The 20,229-nt window shown below is 40.1% G+C and overlaps 1 protein-coding gene and 1 pseudogene across 1 annotated transcript in view; one reads left to right on the top strand and one right to left on the bottom strand.

Annotated features, from left to right (window-relative positions):
- Nucleotides 1-1,690: 1,690 nt before the first annotated feature.
- Rgs20 (regulator of G protein signaling 20) overlaps nt 1,691-20,229 on the top strand; it is a 135,915-nt gene continuing 117,376 nt past the window's right edge. Inside the window, exon 1 of the mRNA XM_008844420.3 lies at nt 1,691-1,963. Coding sequence (XP_008842642.1) covers nt 1,796-1,963 — 168 coding nt within the window. The 5' untranslated portion in view covers nt 1,691-1,795. The remainder of the gene's footprint in view (nt 1,964-20,229) is intronic.
- On the bottom strand, nt 19,335-19,975 carry LOC103743196 (annotated as a pseudogene).

The raw sequence follows: 20,229 nt of genomic DNA, 5'->3' as shown, positions 1-20,229 counted from the left end.
ACTTGAACTTGGGCTCCTCTTGCCTCAACCTTCCAAAAAGTTGGAATTACAGGCCTGTGTCACTAGGACAAGCTGGTTCTCAGATATTTCTGATCCAATATGTTATATACCGAATACTCCCCTCTCCTCAGAATCCATGTGCTGATGCTCTGATCCACAATCAACTTTAAACGGTATTGGGAAATGGGGCTTCTGGGAGTTATTAAGGGTTAGATGAGATCATGAGACTGAGTCCTCATGATGGAATTTGTGCCTTTATAAAAGAAGAATCTCTCTGGCTGGAGAGATGGCTCAGCAGTTAAGAGCACTGACTGCTCTTACAGAGGACCTGGGTTCGATTTCCAGCACTCACACGGCAGTTAACAGCTGTCTGAAACTCCAGTTCCAGGAAACCTGACGCCCTCTTCTGACCTTCGTGAGCATTGTATGGCATGGGTACACTTATACATACATGCAGGCAATATACTTGAACACATAAAATAAAAATAATAAATAAAATATAAAAAGAAGACTCTCTCTCTCCCCTCCCTCTCTTCTTCCCTCCCTCACTCTGTCCTTCCCTTCCCCTCTCCATGTACCAAGGATAAGGAAAGGCCAGACCAAAGTGAGAATAGCTATCTGCTAACCTCACCAAAACCTATGTTGGCATGCTGATCTCTGACTTCCATCATCCAGGACCATGAGAAAATAAATTTCTGCAGGTTAAGACACCTAGCCCATGGTATTTTGTAAAGGAAAACTGAGCAGACTAATTACACAATACAAAGCTACTTAGTCACAAACCAGAAAAAAAATATGAATGGATAACAACAGGAACTAACCATGTACAAACAGATGCAACATGCACCTGTGAGCTTCTTCACTCAACAGATCTATTTACTAGGCCCTCCCGTTTATTTTGGAATTGCTTTGCAGTTGCTCAGTCAAGCTGAGGACAGAGTTGGGTAATTTCAGTAAGCACACTAGGGAGTCTGTGGATCTGGAAGGGGAAGCCAGTGCTGCTGGAAGCCAACTGAGGGACTGACTCTTTCATGGGTCCTGAGCATAACAGGGAGACCAAGGTTATGCTTTCCTGCAAAGAGAGCAGGAAAGATTCTTTGAGGCATCCTGTGCCTCTTTTCTTTCTCTTCTTGATCCGCTTACAAATATGGTCGTCTTACTTTATGGCAAGTATAATCCAGGGCAATGTATAAAGTGTCATCTGGCAGTGAGGCTTGATCTCATGTCCTCCTGAGGTATCACCTCAGCCGCTGAGTAGCAAGAAGCACAGGTTTCTTCAGGAAGACCAAAGTCATGGGACAAAATCAGAAGGCGCTGTGAGCGGAGAGGGAGCTATTTCCCCCCACAGCATTCACAACACATCTTTATGTGATTTTTCTCAGCTTGTTCTCACTTATAACACAGTACCATAGACTGAGTGGTTTATAAACAGTAAAAATGTATTTACAATTCTGTAGGCTGGAAGCCCCAGATGAGGTTGCCAGGATGGAATAGAAAGCCTTTCAGTTCCTTCTGAGGTAGGATTACATTTGAACTAGGAATACATTCCTACCAACAGAGGGCAGTCATAGCATACGGGACACTTAAAATAGAAAGCTAAAATCTGCAGGATAATCCACTGATCCACAAAGCAGATCAGTCTTGCTTTGTTTAGTGTAACTTTGCAGGAAGAGCCTCAGCAGTCTCAGACATGGCCCAGCATTAGCCAAAGGACGAGGAACAAAGTGGTTTCTGCACTGGTGTTCCTAAGACCAAGTGACAAGATAGATTCCCTTGGAGAATTTGCTGCGAAAATATGCCCAGTCTCTCTCAAGACGGCCAAGAGAACCTCCAGGAACACTTTTCCAGGCTGTCTACGTGGGCACGAATTCTGCTTCTGTTCAGGGCAGAGAGAGTTTATAATCCCAGTAGTCACCAACCCACAGAAAGTGAAGGGGACTCCCAGACCGTTCCTGATGTCAAGGTAAGGCGATTTTCACAATAGCCACCATCTTTTTCACGGAAAGGGTTTATCCATGAAGAATAGCAAGCCATCAGCCAGGCTCAGCATCACTGCTCACCGATTACTGAAGATGTATCAAGAGTGTTTTAACCAAACCATAGGAAATCTAAAAACCTGACAAATTTAGCCTTCATTTTTCTCGATCCTAAACAGCTTCTCTTTGCCATTGCTTTTTTGTTTGAGTTTTTATTTTGTTTAGAGGTTTGTATTTGTTTGTTATGTTTTGTGCTTGAGACTGAAGCTGTAGTGTCAGGCAAGCTAAATAGGTGCTCTACCACCGAGCAACACCCACAGCTCTGGCTGTTTGTTTGTTTGTTTTAGGAAATAGTGTTTTAAAAAGTAGAACACCTAGGCATAGTCTGTATAACTACTGATAATAGCTCTTAGATGTTTTCTCTGATATAAATACTATCTATTTTTTATATTTTAGAGACTAGTGTTTCTTTCTAAAAACATTGCTACAGAAAAATGATAAGCTACTTATCACACATGAATATTAAAGAACTAAGGGGTGCTGGGGTGCTGTTTTTAAATACATAACTTTCTAAGGTGAATTTAGTTATTAAATTATTAGTTTCTGCCATTACGCCATTTTATTTTTCCAGAGACATTTTTCTTATTCAATGTTGTGCGTAACTTCGCAGGAGTACAGTGTAAGTCTATAAATTCTCTTAACTATTAATAGAATATCTATTAAAAGGTTATTTGCTGTAGAGGGGAATGAGCATGTTTCAGTGTCAAGCAAATAACTGGTAGAGCTCCAAAGTAAATGCTGCACAAAACCATACCATGGAAAACCCGTCCAAATATGTTAACAGTGGAAAGCTCATCTGTCCCCTGCCTTATATCCTGATTATAATCATTATGTGTTTGCAGACTCTGCATTTAATTTTCTAGAGCTTTCCCCTGGTGTTATTTTAACTAATTGACACAAGAAAAAGAAAGGTTTAAAAAAAAAAAAAGAAAAGAAAAAAATTTATTATGAATCTTCTGTAGAAATGATCTGAACTTTGTATTTGAACTCTCCGAAGTATGTGAACAAATATAAATTTCTACACACTCCTGTTATTATCGTTAACTAAGCACTAGGGATTTTCATTTGTGTAGGTTATATACAAATATTGTATCAGTCAGTTGGTTGCTTGCTTTTAATTTTTTGAGACAGGGTCTCACTGTGTAGCTCAAACTTGCTTCAAATTCAAACCTTGATTCAGTCTCCCAAATGCTGGGATTAAAAGCATGGAACGGCACATGTGGTTAAGCACTGAGTCATAATGAAACTAAAATGAAATGGATTTAGAGTTCTTTGTGAGGTTGTGCACACAGGTAGCAAGGTCGAGAGGAAAAAAGAGGGTGGTGGTAAGGCCATTCCTTCCACGGTAGGTGCCTGCGCCCCCCGCAGAGCTTCCAGCAGCGCCATGTTGGGCCAGAGCAGAGGTTCACCACCTCAGTGGTCTGCCGCAGCCACTATGAGGAGCCACCCGGGAAGAATTTGCCATTTTCAGTGGAAAACAAGTGGCGGTTACTGGCTATGATGGCCGTGTTCTTTGGATCTGGATTTGCTGCACCCTCCTTTATAGTTAGGCACCAACTACTTAAGAAATAAGGATGTTTTACTTCATCCATTTAACAGACATGAAGAATGTTTAAGAGGTACAGTCTGAAAAGTGGATTAAACTCTTAAACTCATACCAGATATGACTGTAAATAAACTAATGATGTCGGGGGAAAAAAGGAGTTCTTTGTTAACAAGCAATGTATAAAGTGTCATCTGGCAATGAATAAACGACACATGAAAAAGAAATTTCTATAAGCTAATTTTGGAGTCTACTCTGAGAAAGCAGGGGTGTGTGTGTGTGTGTGTGTGTGTGTGTGTGTCCATCCATATTCAGGGGAGTTGACTGAAGGACTCATCGCTGATACGAAAAGCATCAGATGCTCAAGTCCATTACATAACTGGCATAATATCTGTATATAACCTACGCATATGTTGCTCATACTCTAACTCATGTCTAGATTATTTTGGGGAGGTCTTTTTGAGACAGGGTCTCCCTGTAGCCCCAGCTGGCCTGAAACCCACTGTGTAGACCAGGCTGGCCTTGAACTCACAGAGATTCACCTACCTCTGCCTCCTAAGTGCTGGGATTAAAGGTGTGTGCCATCATGCTCAGCAAGTAATACTTAATACAATATAAATGGTATATCAATAGAAATATTTAGAAATATTATTTAGAAATAATGATAAGAAAAGGTCTGTACATGGTCAGTTATAGATGCAATTTAATATTCTCTCTCAATCTCTCTCTCTCTCTCTCTCCTCAGTCTGTGGTTGCCTGAATCCAAATATGCAGAACTGGAGGAGGATACAGAATGCTTAGATACAGAAAGCTAACTGCACATCCAGCTGAATGTATAGCTATGTAGTATAGATAGATGTTTTATATGAATATGTATATATAAAACTTCAAATTCTAGATGTGTGAAGGGTATGCATTAAGTGAATCACATGTAAATAGAACATAAGTGTATTTAAGAATCACCAGAGCCCCTTTGGACAACATCCTGGAATCCACCACGTACTTTTGGTCTTGGGCAGTCCAGTCTGTCATTCTGACCTTGTTAACCCAAATAAGAAGGTTCCAGACTACACAGCAGCAGCAGCAGGTTAGTGTAGCAGCAGTGGTCCAGCTGGGACGCTACTGGCCTTTCACTACAGTTTGCCTTTTTAAAAAAAACTTTTCATATTGCATCTGAATATCCAAAAAGGATCCATCCCCCTCCCTAGCAAATACAAGTTTGGTAACACGCAATTGTAAAGGTTGTACAAATCATCAAATTATTGCTAGCTACAAAACCTTGGGCTAAGTGCTGTGGAGAATGAAGAGAAAGAAAGACACACTTCCCTCAATCGACTTAACAGTATATTGGGACAGACAGACATACCATCATAATGCCTTAAGTCAACAGCACAGAATACCTATGTAATTACACTCTTTCGACCAGTAAAGCAGTCAAACAATGACAAATAGAATATCATCAATATGAGGTAAAATGACTATAAACACTTTTTTTTAGGTCTTTTTGAGACAGGGTCTCCCTGTAGCCCCAGCTGTCCTGGAACTCACTATGTAGACCAGGCTGGCCTTGAACTCACAGAGATCTGCCTGCCTCTGCCTCCCAAGTGCTGGGTTTAAAAGTATGTGCCACCACACCCAGCAGACTATAAATACTTTTAAGAAAGAATAAAAGGAATGAAATTTAAAGTGGGCATGAAATGATGTCTAAAAATTGAGATAAAAATAAAAGAATTCATGGACTTGAACCAGTGTCCAGTCTATAAAAAGGAGGGTCAACACAGAGGAATCATTTCCTCCATGCTTCCAAGCAAACCCAACCATGGTCGACCAGGACCTTTAACTTATCTTCCCATAGATGGAACTGGTAAAAGAAAGGAGCCAGGGGTTCCTCCCAAGCCCATGTGACCCCTGAGGAACAGATCCTCAAACGAACTAAAGAGTAAAAATAAATCAGTATATCTGGGTCAACTGTATGGCCTTAAACACCCAAAAGGAAAGTATAACCAAAAATAAAGGGGACAATATAATTTCTTAAGAGTCCATATGCACAGCTAAACCTACGTAGCAAGCCACAGTTCCAGACAGGTGATACCTTCTTTTGAGTTGTTGGTCAGGGTGGCCAAAAGGCCTCCAGATAGTAACCCAGCATAGAATTGGGAAAATGAACAGCAGGCCCTAATCTTATCTAAAGAATATTGACAACTGATTACTGCTAGATGAGGAACAGCTGACCCTCCTAAAACAAAGACCTCTGGATAGGCTGACTGGATTCACCGAAGGCGGGTACTGGGGAAGGGCTGGTGTGCCAACAATACAGCAGACAGTAGCAGGGATGTCAGAGTATAAGGGCTTTAGCTGGGGGAGGGAGGCTACTCCTTAATAATTAGTAGATGTGAAAAACATTACCATTGAAATCTACCTGATGACTTTATATCCATGCTCAGATGCCAAGGAGCTCAGAAAGTAACTGACTATGACTAGTAATAATCAGATATATAGAGATTAGAAACACATGTGCATCATAGTGTCAATTGTATTAAAAATGATTTTTTCTGTATGAAACTGTGTATTTTAATAATGAAATGGAGATCTTTTATAAAGTTTAAAACCTCATTTAATTTTATGTCTTATAGGGGTTATACGGAGTATAATATTGTATAACTGTATCAATTCAACTGTAAACCTAAAAATTTACAGCCAATTTTGAAAGAGATGCCTCTTAGCTCTGGAAATTGTTATTGAATATGTCAATGCTGTTGTAATGAAATGCTTCTAATTATATGGTTATTAAATAAATAATTAAAAAAATAAAAAATAAGAAATAAAAGAATTCATACATATAGGAAAAGGATACATTGGCTAAAATGGGTCCCAATGCCCAGAGATCAATAAAATCCTCCAAAAATCCTCAACCTCATACCTTATAGAAAAACTGATCATAATGAACCTTGAGTTTATATTTATAGATATATAAAGAACTGTAACACATTTAGAAGAAAAACAGGAAAATCTTGGTGATCTGCATACAGTTGGGCAAAGGGTACTCAGAACTCAAAAACATGATCCATAAAAGAAAAAAAAAATCAGCATTTAGGCACTAAGACTTTTCCATTGTTGCTCTTCGATGCCCAGTATACCTTCACCTGTGCCCTACAAGAAATGTGAAACACCATCTAGAGAGAAAGATCACAGTCTGGGAAGTTAAAATTTTTTAAATCAAATTTAAATCTAAAAAAACACTCATACACATAAAATAAAAATAAGTGAGTCAAAATTTTTTAAATATTGTCACTACTAATGCTGGCAGCAATGCAGAGAAACCTAATCTTCACAGCTGCTGTAAGGATATAAAATGCATAGTCAGTTTGGAAATGATTTTCAGTATTTTACAAAACTAAGCATATATCGTCCATATGGCCCCAGGATTTCACTACTGAGCATTTGTTCCAGAGAAATGAAAAACTGCATTGATGCCCTTCCTGTACAATTCTGTAGTAGCTTTGTTTGTAGCACTCCAACATTACAGGCAAGCCAAAACCTTCAAGGAATGGATGAGTGAACAGACTGTGGTGCATCCATCCCATGGATACTCTGACGCACAGGAGGAACCAACATTGATGCAGTACAATTTGTATATATCTCAAGCAGATGATGAGTGACAAAAGGCTAATCCCCAAAGATCACACTGTATGATTCCATTTATATGCCATTCTTGAAATTAAAACATAGGAATGGAAAACAGATTTGTTGCTGGCCACAAACGTTGAAGGGAACGTGGTAGGGTAGCTGAAAGGCATAGGGCAGTGGTTTGTCTGCAGCCTTGTGCTGATGCATCTCAAATGTAGTGGATGTTATACAAATCTATGCACATGATAAAACTCCACAAAGCTAGATGCACTTGTCCATAAACACACGAGTGCATGCAATACTTGTGAAATGTGAGTAACTGTGAATTGTACCAATGTTGATTTCCTGGTTTGGATGCTGTACTATAGTTACAAAGTCTCCATGGGGTAAATTAGATGTCTACAAAGTACTATTTTTATTTCAACTTCCTGTAAGTGTATATGGATTGTAAAACAAAAAGTTGAAAAAAATTGCATGGGCAGGCGAGACTAATGTTGCCAAGGTGCTAGGTGCTGACGTCGATTACTGCCGTGCTCCGGCTTTCCCTTGCTTGGGATGCCTGCCCTACTCATTAAGTCAGTAGGTTGATGCTGTCAGACCAGGTTTAGAAGCGAGAAATACGTTTGGAAATACTGTTGGTTTCATATGTGAAGTCAGCTGAATGGTGATGAGAGCCTTGGCTTCCTGACTGATTTCAATGCAAATCTGATAGCTGCTGAAGGCAATTTAGAGTGCACTGTGCATTGCAAAGATGGCTGAATGGATAAGAGTGCTTGATATTCAAACATGAGAGGTTGAGTTTGAATCTCTAGCACCCACATAAAAGCAGGCATAGCTGCCTGTAACTCTAACCTCACTATTGTGGCGAGCAGTGGGGAGTGCAGAGACAGCCAGATCCAGGAACTTGCTGGCCAGTTGGCCTAGCCAAAAACTGACAAGCCTCCAGTGAGAGATAGGGAGGGTGAGGCAGAGAGCAACAGAGGATGCTTGATGTTCTCCTCTGGTTTCCATATGCACCCACACAGGTGTGCACACCCACATAGTCATGTACATACCACAAACACTACTACATACACATACAGCACACATAAAGAACAAGTGCAAAGTAAACTACATACCTGTTGCATGACACTTTTCCTAGGGAAACGCTTCCTAAGGAGATGCGACACAAATGTCTATTCAGGCCAGACAGGGAATCAATGATAGACCAAAATAATGATACCATCAAAGTTCAACTTGGTGAACCAGTGAGTACAGGAGTATTTCCGGGAGGTTATTTACAGGGACAACTCAAAGGCAGCTGCATCACCAAAAGCTCCCTCCAGCGTGGATGACAACTCATGAAAGCTAGACATGGTGCAGTGAGCTGCGCGGCTTGGAGCGCCACGGGTCAAGTCAGAATGCGTTGTGCGCACAGCTTGACCGACGGTCTGAGCATCTCCTGAGAATACTTACTGCTTCGAGAACCTTTGGAAGGAGAGGCTTTGCGCATCTGATAAGTTTCAGGCACTTCCTAAGACTTCCAGAGTCTTAATGAGCCTCCCTTTAGAACTTCCAGGGTCTTCCCCTTCCAGCTTCACGGGAAGTGCCACACAATGCCTGCAATGCCAGCGCTTGGGAGGCAGAGGCAGGAAGATCAGGAGTTCAAGGCCAGCCTTGGCTGCACAACAAATTCAGGGCTTTATCTCAAAAATAAAAATACACAAACTGCTTTCACCCTTTTAATCACAATGCAGCTTCCTCCATGAATTATGTACAAACTGTTTTAGCATGGGCACTAATTTGCTGCAAAATGGATGAGTCCTCCCCCACGGGGTGTAGACATATACACTCATGCTGTCTCTTCATCAGATTTTTTCTTCGTTAGGATCTTTGCTTCCTTTCAGGTCAAGGAGTACAAATGCGAGGCCAGATATGTCCTAGGTCCGCAGTCTTCCAAGGTAAGAGACATGAGAAGGGGAAAGTCATTGCAACCAGTCTGGTGAGAGCTCAGTATCTGAATACAGATTCCGACATGTAGGCCTATGATGCGTGCGTTCTTTCCTGGTAAAAAAACATGGTCAGAGCTTAGACAAGAAAGCTATTTCCTCAACACCATTTTCACCACATTCAACACCGATGCTTTTATAAGAAGAATATGGTTCTAAATGCTCTTTTCTTCCAAATCTGTGATCCCTTGAGCAGCCGATACAGCACTTATTTTGAGAATTTATACAGTGAATAGAGAAAACTAAATTTCAAGGACCCAAAAAGGCAACTACAAAAACAGTGGTGCTTTGTGTGGTGAAAGGTACTGAAGAAAGAAAACAGGGACGTATCTTAGTGAGAAAGTAATTATCCTGTTGTCGCTAAGTGCTGACATTAGTGTGTTCTGACGACAACCTCTTTCTAGTCTACGTTCATTTGTAAAAGTGTGCATTCACAGAGCATAAGGCTATGTCTTCTCTTTCTGGAGGTCCTCTGAAAAGGATTCCACAGCAGTTAACTCTTGAGATGTTCACAGACCTACTAAGGAAAAGGCTCATTTGGAGTCTCTCCGGGAGCCTGTCTGCCACATTTAACCTGCACAGTGTCACTAGCCATCCAAGACTTAGTTTCTTTTCAAATGACGCAGCAGTACAAATGCCCAACAGGCTGTAGACCAGGGCCTGGGGCTGTCCGTGAACCATACTTACATTGTTTCTCTTGGCTACGTAGCGTAAGTAAAAACATGGAAACAGTTTTTTAAAACCTTCAGTTCTTCAGCTTCTAGCTCACAGAACACAGGGCAGGCCATGTGACATGAAGATCAAAAAAGTGGTGGTGAAAAGAACAGATGTTCACCAAAAGATTTGCAGTTTCAGCCAGACAAGAGAAATAAGTTTCAGTTTTATTACATACTGTGACCATAGTTAGTAATAATGAATTCATATTTCAAAGTTGCTAAAGAGTTTTAAAAATACTCCACCCCGCAGAAAGACATAAGTAGGTGAGATGACGCACGTATCAATTAGCTTGCTAGTGTAATCTTTTCACAATGTGTTCATATATCAAAACATATTGTACCTCATAAATATGCTAAATTATTATTTTTAATTTAAAATAAAAATAAATTAAATCCAGCACTTGGAGGCAGAGGCAGGCAGATCTCTATAAATTTAGAGCAGGTCTGGTCAAATAGATTTCCAGGCTACCCAAGGCTACACAGTGAGACCTGTTTCAAAAAAATTTTTTTAAAAATTTTTAAGGAATGAAATTAATTTTAAAAAATACAGTCCAATAATACTTCAGCTTGTCATAAAAGGTACTTGATATCATCTCTAAGACTTTTGTTCCATAGCTATTTAGACAATTCCTTAAATGAACAAAGCATCTAGATTACCATACCAGCTAACGCCACGCTTGGTGGCACATGCCTTTAATTCCAACACTTTGGGAAGTGGATCCCTGTGAGCAGGGTTACACTGGTCTACATAGTGAGTTCTGGGCCAGCAGAGGCTACAAGGAGGCCTTGTCTCAAAAATTAAAAAATTAAAAATAGGATAAAATGCCAGATATGTCTTCTAAAGTAATAAATGAAGTGATAATCAATTTAAAGTAAATGGCAGAAGGAACCCTTCATTCTCATACAATTTTTGTAAAATTTAATAAATGATGTTCTAGTGAATCACAGATATATTTCACCTTGGCCCACCGACAAAAACAGAAAAGCCAGATATTAAAACCTCGATGTAGGTAGCTACTATGGACACTGATCTGTGATGGCTACACCCTAGGACATGGGGCCAAGCGGGAAGTGATTCGGTCACAAGGGTGTAACCATCACAGATTAATGTCCTTGACACAGGACTGAGTTAATTATCACTTGACTGCTGCCTCTCCTCTCCCTCCCTCTCTCCCTCCCTCTCTTGCCACCTTGCTCTAACCCTTTCACCTTCCACCATAATACAGCACAGCATACAAGGTACCTTGGACTTCATAGCCTCTAGAATCAAAAATCAAAGAAACTTCTTTTCTTTTTTAAATTATCTAGTCCGTAGTATTTTGTAGTAGCAGCAGAAAATGCAGTAAGGTAGTAGCCGAAATCAGATAACCTGTCTACATCTGTCAGAAAACCTACATTGTGCTGCAGTAACAAGACCTAAGATATCAGAGGAAAGAGAATTCCATAGCCTCACTCACATTTGTGCCCTGATCAGAACAAGGCTCGGAGCCAATCAAGTTGCAGAAGTGGCTGGAAGTGTAGAAAAACCAAAGGACTCTGCCACACCATCCACGCAACTCTAATCTGAGCATCTATAAATCCCATTTAAAATTCTGACTGAGACATGTGATGGATAATCTTCACTATCAACTTGTCTGAACATAGAGTCACCTAGGAGGCCACCTTTGGGTTTGTCTGAGGCAGTTTCCAGAAAGTTTAACTGACGGGGGAGAACCACCTTATGTGGGTGACACTATCCAACAGGCTGGGCTCCTAAACAGCATTAAAAAGAAGAGGAAACAATGAGCTGAATATTAGCGTTTTTCTTTCTCTGCTCTTTATCTATGAGATGTGAGTAAGCTATCTCATGTCCTGCTGTCACAGTCAAGAGCACCTCCCACCACAATTCCTTCCCCACTGTGCTCAGTGGCTTCAGTTGTGAACTTGACACTCCTGGAAAGAGGGCACCTCGACTGGGAAATATCCTCTATGGGATTAACATGTGGACATGGGTTGTGAGGCATTTTCTTGACTGCTGAGTGATGTGGGAAGGCCCAGCCCACTGTGAATGGTGCCATCCCCTGGGCAGGTGATCCTGGGCTGTATAAGAAAGCAGGCTAACCAGGCGTGGTGGTGCACATCTTTAATCCCAGCATGCAGGAGGCAGAGGCAGAGGCAGGTGGAGTGCCTGTGAGTTCAAGTCCAGCCTGGTCTATATAGTGAGTTCCAGGCCAGCTGGGTCTACAGGGAGACCCTGTCTCAAAAATACAAGAAAGAAAGAAAGAAAGAAAGAAAGAAAGAAAGAAAGAAAGAAAGAAAGAAAGAAAGAAGGATGGAAGGAAGGAAGGAAGGAAGGAAGGAAGGAAGGAAGGAAGAGGGAGGGAGGGAGGGAGGGAAGGAAGCAGGCTGAGCTCGGGTCAGAGGAACAAGCCAGCAAGCAGTGTTCTTCCATGGTCTCTGCTTCAGCTCCTGCCTCAGGCCCTTGCCCTTCTTACGTTCCTGCCTCGGCATCCTTCAGTAACGGACAGTCACTTGGGAGAGTAAGATGCAATAAACCTTTTCCTCCCCAAGTTGGTTTTGGTCAATGTTTTATCACACCAGTAGAGGAGCAACTATCTGCCACTGATGGACAGTATCATCAAACCATGAGGCAAAGTAAACCTTTCACTATGGGGATATTGCTCAGTGGTAAAATGCTTATTTAGCATACATAGGGCCCTAGGTTCAATCTTGCAATAAAATCACTGCAAACATCTTAAAAAACTGCAGTGTGGGATTAGAAAGATGGCTCAGCAGTTCTTGCAGAAGACCCAGCTTTGGATCCCAGCACCCACATGGCAGCTAACAACTGTCCATAACTCCAGTTCCACAGGATCCAACAGCCTCTTCTGTCCTCCATGGGCATTGCACGACATGGGTGCACTTACCTACATGCAGGCAATACACACATACACATAAAATAAAAATAATAAAATATTTTTAAAAAGAAAATTGCATGTAAATATATAGATGACTTTACTAGGGACTTTGTAAATAAACGACTTAGGTTGCATAAGAACCATTTTCTTTCATTCTGTGGATAAACACAATTCAAATCAAACTCTGTCACTTAGGAGTTTATTTTTGTAACTTCTGCAGAATAGTTCATTTGGAGGGTGTGGTGAGTCACGGATTCATGTAGCCTAGACTGGCCTCAAACTCTTTACATCACTGAGAATGTCTTTGAACTCCTGATCCTCTTGCCTCCAATTTCCCAGGTGCTAGAATTACAGGTGTGCAACACCATGCCAAACTGCAAGATGATTTTATAGCAACTTCACTTAAAATGATTGGGAAAGGAAGTTTTGGTTTTTTGTTTGGTTTTGTTTTGTTTTGCTCTTTTTGATACAGAGTCTCCCTGTAGCCCCAGCTGTCCTGGAACTCACTATGTAGACCAGGCTGGCCTTGAACTCACAGAGATCCACCTGCCTCTGCTTCCCAAGTGCTGGGATTAAAGGCGTGTGCCGCCATGCCCGGGAAAGGAAGTTTTAAGGTGAATCAAATATGCTGTCAAACCACAGAGTGACTACTGGAATATACATAATGCAACTCAAATCATAGACTATGTAGTCAGCTCAATTTAGCATTAGTTATGTAACAAAATATGTTTTTCCATAAGAATCTTATGATTTTGAATTCTCAACAGTAAAAATCTCAGTATTAATTTTCAAGTAACAGACTGATCTAGGAATATTTATTCAAAATAAAAGTGGAAATGAATGATTATGTATGTATAACACATAATCTCAATGCGTTGTTTTCTTTCTTTTTTCCTTTTACTTTTTTTTGGTTGCTTTCTCTTTCTTATAGATTTTTAATTGAATTTTGGGGGATTTTATACAATACATTTTAATCATATTTAGATCCCCTCTCCATGTGGGTTCATCCAACTGAAGCCAGTCAACTTACAAGAGTCTCACGCTTAAACGAGACCGACTCTCCCCCTCCCAGCACCCACTGTTTACCAAGTTCCTCAAGCAGAATTGGGTTTCTTTCCCTGCTCCCAACATCTATGTTGAAATTTTGTCTGGTTTGAGCTCACATGGGACTTGTACATACTGCCACCATTGCTATGAGTTCATATGAGTAACTGACCAGCCTTCTAAAAATCTGTTTCTTTGTGATCACCCACCACCTCTGACTCTTACAATCTCTCTTCCCCTTCTTCTGTAGTGATCCCCGAGTCTTGGGAGGCAGAAGTGGGATACAGGTGTCCTATTCAAGGACAGGTAGTCTGAAGCCTCTTGTTCTCTGCATGTTGGCCAGTTGTGGGTCTCTGTGTTAATCACCATCTACTACATAAAGAAGTTTCCCTTCTGAGAGTTGAGAGATGCATTAGTCTCTAGGTATAACAATAAGAAATCAGGGGTCAGTGTAATACTGTATCTAGTTAGGGAAATAATAGTATTAGGCTCTCTCCTGTGGCCTGTGACCTGTCTAGTCTCAGGTTCCTAGGACTAATATCAATGTCAGGTATGGGCTCCACACTATGAATCATACCTTAAATCCAACTTGAAAGTGGTTGGTTATTCCCATAATATTCATGCCACTATTACACCAGTGAGCATATCTCATCAGACCCATTGTTGTAACCAGCTGGTTAAGACTGATGATAAAGTTTCTCTTTAGGTAGCATGTACAGCACCTTCCATCACTATGAAAGTTAGCCAGTAAAGATGGGGCTTGGAGGTTGGCACCAACTTTATTTCCCCTTGTTTGTTCTATAACTCATGTATGTAGTTTCTCCAGCAATAGGGACTTACCATGAAGTTCTCATGGGTAACCAAGAGAAGGGGCAATGGCCCATATTGTTTGAGGGTCTATGGGTCCCCTGGTCATCAGCTTCAAAAGAGGAAGACCATTCCTGGCATTGGACTTCGACTTTGCTAGCCTATGGTATCTAGTAGGGGCAATGCCCCATTATGTTATCTCCTTTTAATCTCTTTTTACAATGTATATGTATATACTTCTTAAGAAGCTTCTATATTGATAAGTTTCCATATGGCTTTTCTAAAGGCCTTTATTGTTAGTAAGCCCTCCCTGTACTCCCGCCACTGTCTTGCCCTCCCAATTCCCTACCTCATTTAACCCTTTTCCCCTTTATATCACTGAATTCTACCTCTCCTATAAAGCCCCCACCCGTGAATGTTTATTAGATTCCTGGCCACTCTGGACTTTCAGATTGAAACATGCATATCTAAGATTTCAAAGAGGGCATCCAGCTATGAGAAAGAGCATGTGATGTTTGTCTTTCTGAGTTTGGATTACCTCACTCAGGGTGATTGCTTCCAGTTCCATCCAGTTACCTGCAAATTTCATAATTTGAACTTTTTAAGAGCTGAATAATATTTCATTGTGCATATGTACCACACCTGCATTTATCCACTAATCAGTTGATGGACATCTAGGTTGTTTCCAATTCCTGGCTATTATGAAAAGGGAAGCAATGAACGTGGATGAACAGGTATTTCCGCAGTGGAGTATAGAGAGTTTGGGGGCTATATGCCTGGGAGTAGTATGGCTGGATCATATGGTAGAGCGATTTCAAGCTTTTTGATGAATGTCCACACTGATTTCCATAGTGGTCGCACCAGTTGCATGACTACAGCATGTGTGAGTTCCCTCTTCCCCCACATCCTCACCAGCATTTGTTTTTTTTTTTTTTTTTTTTTTTTTTTTTTTGGATCCTAGCCAGTTGGAGTGGGGCAAGATAAAATCTCAAAGTGGTTTTGATTTGCATTTCCCTGATGACTAAAGATGTGGAACATTATTTAAAATATTTCTCAGCCATCTGTGTTTTATCTTTAGAGAACTCCCTGTTCAGCTTCTTGCCCCAATTTTAAATTGAGTTGTTTGGTTTCTTAAATTTTTTTTGTGTTCTTTGTATATATTCTAGATAATAACCCTCAGCCAAAGGTATAGCTGGTAAAGATTTTTCCCATTCTTAAATTGGATCTTCACTTGAATGAGTCTGTCCTTTGCTGTGTAGAACTTTTTGGCTTCATCAGATTCCATTTGTCAGTTGTTGGAGTTAACGCTTGTGCTTATAGGAAACTTATTCATAAAATCCTTCCCTGTGCCTATAAGTTCCAGTGTATTCCCTACTTTCTCCTATATCAGATTCAGGCTATCAGATCTTATGTTGAGGTCCTTGATCCATTTGGCGTAAAGTTGTGCATGTGGTGAGAAATAGGAATTTATTTTCATTCTTCTACAAGCCAGTTTGACCAGCACCATTTGTTGAACATGCTGTCTTTTCTCCAGTGTGTATTTGTGGCTCCTTTGTCAAAAATCAGGTGGCTGTAAAGGCACAGACGTAAATCTGAGTCCTCAGTTCTTCTGGTCCTCTAATCAAGTGTCTATGTTTGTGCCAGTACCATGCTGATTTTATTAGTCTAGCTCTATAGAACAGTCTGAGATCAGGAATGGTAGTGCCCCCAGCAGTACAAATATTGTTCAGGATTTTCTCTATCCAGGGTTTTTTGGTGTGTTTACATATGAAATTTGAGTTTATTTTTCAATTTCTGTGAAAATATGTGTTTGGATTTTAATGACTATTGCAATGAATTTGTAGATTGCTTTTGGTTAGGATGGCCATTTTCACAATATTAATTCATAAGTATGGGAGATCTTTCCATCTTCTGGAATCTTCAATTTATTTCTTGGATGCCTTCAAGTTTTTATTATACAAGTAATTCACTTCCTTGGATAGATTTATTCTAAGATAGTTTATAGTTTTTAAGGTGATTGTGAATGGAATTGTTTCCTTGATTTATTTCTTGGTGTGTTTGTTGCTTGCATATCTGAAGGGTACTGATTTGGGGGTGTTAATTTTATATCCTACTACTTTGCTGAATGAGGGTTGCTTATCAGCTCCAGAAGTTTTCTGGTGGAATATTTCGAGTCTTTTATGTATAGAATCATATCATCTGCAAATAATAGTTTAACTTTTTACTTTTCAATTTGTAACCTCGCTATCTCCTTCATTTGTCATATTGTTCTAGCTAAAATTTTAAGTACTACACTGAGCAGGAATGGAGAGCATGGACATCTTTGTCTTGTCTTATTCCTGATTTTAATGGGAATGCTTTGAGTTTTTCTCCACTTAGTATGATATTGGCTGTAGGCTTGTATATTGCTTTTATTATGTTGAGATATGTCCCCTGTACGCCTAGGTTCTCCATGACCTTTATCATGAACAAATGCTGGATTTTGTCCAAGACCTTCTCTGCATCTATTGAGATGATCATGGGTTTCTATTCTTGAGTCTGTTTAGGTAATGAATTACATTTAGTGATTTATGTCTATTGAACCATCCCTGCATCTCTGGAATGAAGCCAACTTGATCATGGTGGATAATCTTGCTGATGTGCTCTTGCATTTGGTTTGTGAATATATTATTGAGAACTTTTGCATCTATACTCATCAGAGAGATTTGTCTATAATTTTCTTTTTGTTGGGCCTTTGACTGGTTTGGGTATTGGAGAAATAATGGCATCAAAGAAAGACTTTGGTGGTGTTCCTTCCTTTTCTATTTTACAGAATAATTTGAGGAGTATTGGAATTAGTTTTTCTTTGAAGATTTAGTAGAATCCTGCGCTGTATCCATCTAGTCCTGGACTCCTTTTAGTTGGGAAATTTTTAATTACTGCATCTATCTCATTGTTTTTATGGGTCTAGTCAAATTATTTATGTCATCTTGATTTAACTTTGATAAGCCATACATATCTACACATTCATTCATTTCTTAAGATTTTCTAGTTTAGAGGAATATAGGTTTTTGTGTTGTTATTGTTTTGAGGCAGGGTCTCCCTACAGCCCCAGCTGGCCCAGAACTCACTATGCAGACCAGGTTGGCCTTGATCTCACAGAGAACCACCTTCTTATGCCTTCTGAGTGCTGGGACTAAAGGTATGTGCCACCACACCCAGTTTAGGAATATAGATTTTTTAAAATATTTTATTATTTTTATTTTATGTGTATGAGTGTATTGCCTGCATGTATGTGAGTGCACCCATGTCGTGCAATGCTGCAGAAGTCAGAAGAGGGCTTCGGATTCCCCTGGAACTGGAGTTAAGGACAGTTCAGAGTCACTGGGAATAGAACCCAGGTCCTCCGCAAGAACAGTCAGTGCTCTTAACCGCTGAGCCATCTTTCCAGCCCCAAGAATATAGATTTTTAAAGAACATTCTTACGGTTTTCTGAATTTCCTCAGGGTTTGCTGTAATGTTTCCCTTTTCATGTCTGAGTTTGTTAATGTGGGTTCTCTCTCTCTCTCTCTCTCTCTCTCTCTCTCTCTCTCTCTCACACACACACACACACACACACACAGTTAATTTGGCTAAAGGCTTTTCCATCATGTTAATCTTTTCAAAGAACCAGCACTTCATTTCACTGATTCTTTATATTGTCTTCCTCATTTCTATTTCATTAATTTTGGCCTTGATTTTATTTAGCTCTTCTCATCAACTTGCTTTAGGTGTTTTCTGTTCTTGGTTTCCAAGGCCCTTGGGTGCATCATTATTTATTTATATGAGATGTTTCTAATTTTCTTTATGTAGACACTTCATGCTATAATTTTCCTCTTAGGACTGCCTTCATTGTGTCCATAGGTTTTGATATGTTCTGTTTGCATTTTCTTTCAATTCTAGGAATTTTTAATTTCCTTCTTGTTTTCCCTCTTGATCCAACGTTCATTCAGTAATGTGTTGTTTAGCTTCCATGAATTTGTGTATTTTTCTCATATTTATTATTGTTGATATCTTGCTTTATTTCTTTATGGTCAGATAAAATGCAGGACAATATTGCAATTTTCCTAAATTTGTAGAGGCTAGATTTGTATCCTAATGTGTGGTCAATTTTGAAGAACATTCCAAGAGCTACTGAGAAGAATGTGCTTTCTTTGGTGTTAGAATGTTCTGTAGAATGTTCTGTAGACATCTCTTACTTTCATTTGATTTATTACTTTGATTTATTATTTAACTCCAGGGTTTCTGTGTTTAGTTTTTGTTGGCTAATCTATTGGTGACAGTAGGGTACTGAAGTCACCCACTACCAGTGTATTAGAGTCAATGGTAATTCTAGATCTAATGAAGCTTGTTTTATGAAATTGTGTGCCTTGTATAGAGTACATATATGTTTAAGATTATAATATCTTCTTTAATGTCTATAAAGTGACCAGCCCTGTCTCTTGTGACTAATTTTAGTTTGAAGCTTATTTTGTTGGATGTTAGAATAGTTCCACCTACTTGTTTCTTAGCTCCATTTGCTTGAAATATCTCTTCCATCCTTTTCCCTTAAGGTCGTGCTGATCACTGCTGGTGAAGTTTTTTTTCAGACTGCATGTGAGATTTTATTAGGGAACACATGACGTGGTGGGGCATAGGACTCAGTGCAGAGGAAATCCTCAGGAGTGGAGGACCGACCACTTGTTCAGGGGACCACATTGGAAATATATTTGACCCCACAGCCCTCAGGGATGAGGCCCTTCTCAGCCACCATGTCTTCAAATTCATCTGCATTAAACCTGGTGAAGCTCCACTTCTTAGGGATATGAACGTTCTGACGGCCAGAGAACTTGAACTTGGTCAATGCAAGGCCTCAGTCACATGTTCCTTACTCTGCCACTTGGTGTGGATGGACATGATGACCTGGCCAGTGTGAACCCTGGCCACTATGCCCTGAGGTTTCCCAAAGATACCCCACATACCTGTCTGAAACCTATCAGCCCCAGAACACTACAATATCTTATTGATTCAGATGACATGGAAAGGGTGAAGCCTCACTAGAATATGAAAGCCATCTTTGCCACAACTCTTCACCATGTATTTGTTGGTGCAAATACAAGCCTCCAGGGCTTCAAGGAGAGAGCTGCTCATACTCATCTGATGCCATGTGGCTGCAGAGTAAAAATCCATCAACTTTTGCCTTCTTCCTTTCCAAATTAAATATGCAGATCTTGGCATCAGGAACACCTCAGCAGAAGCAAGACTTAGGGTACGACTTATTTTTACAATACCAGTAACACTGGCTGAGGTAGCAGCCCATGATGACAAAAGAATCCTTGGTGGTGGCGAGGGGTATTTCTTGGGGGAAGCAAATTGATGGATCCTGTTTTTCTAATCCCATAAGTCAGTCTATGTCTTTTCACTGGAGACTTGAGACCATTAATACTGAGTTATTCTAACTTTTTTCTAGTTCCCTGTCTAGAACTTGTAATGCTAATTACTCTTGCCTTTACTTCTCCATCACAGCTCCTATTCATGATGCAAGGACTTTCTTTGCCCCTTCCTTTTCCCCTT

This window comes from Nannospalax galili, unplaced genomic scaffold (genome assembly GCF_000622305.1).
Source record: "Nannospalax galili isolate Female #2095 unplaced genomic scaffold, S.galili_v1.0 scaffold40, whole genome shotgun sequence".
Taxonomy (NCBI): Eukaryota; Metazoa; Chordata; class Mammalia; order Rodentia; family Spalacidae; genus Nannospalax; species Nannospalax galili.
Note: the sequence above shows the minus strand (reverse complement) of the source record. Positions and strands in the feature narration are given on the sequence as shown.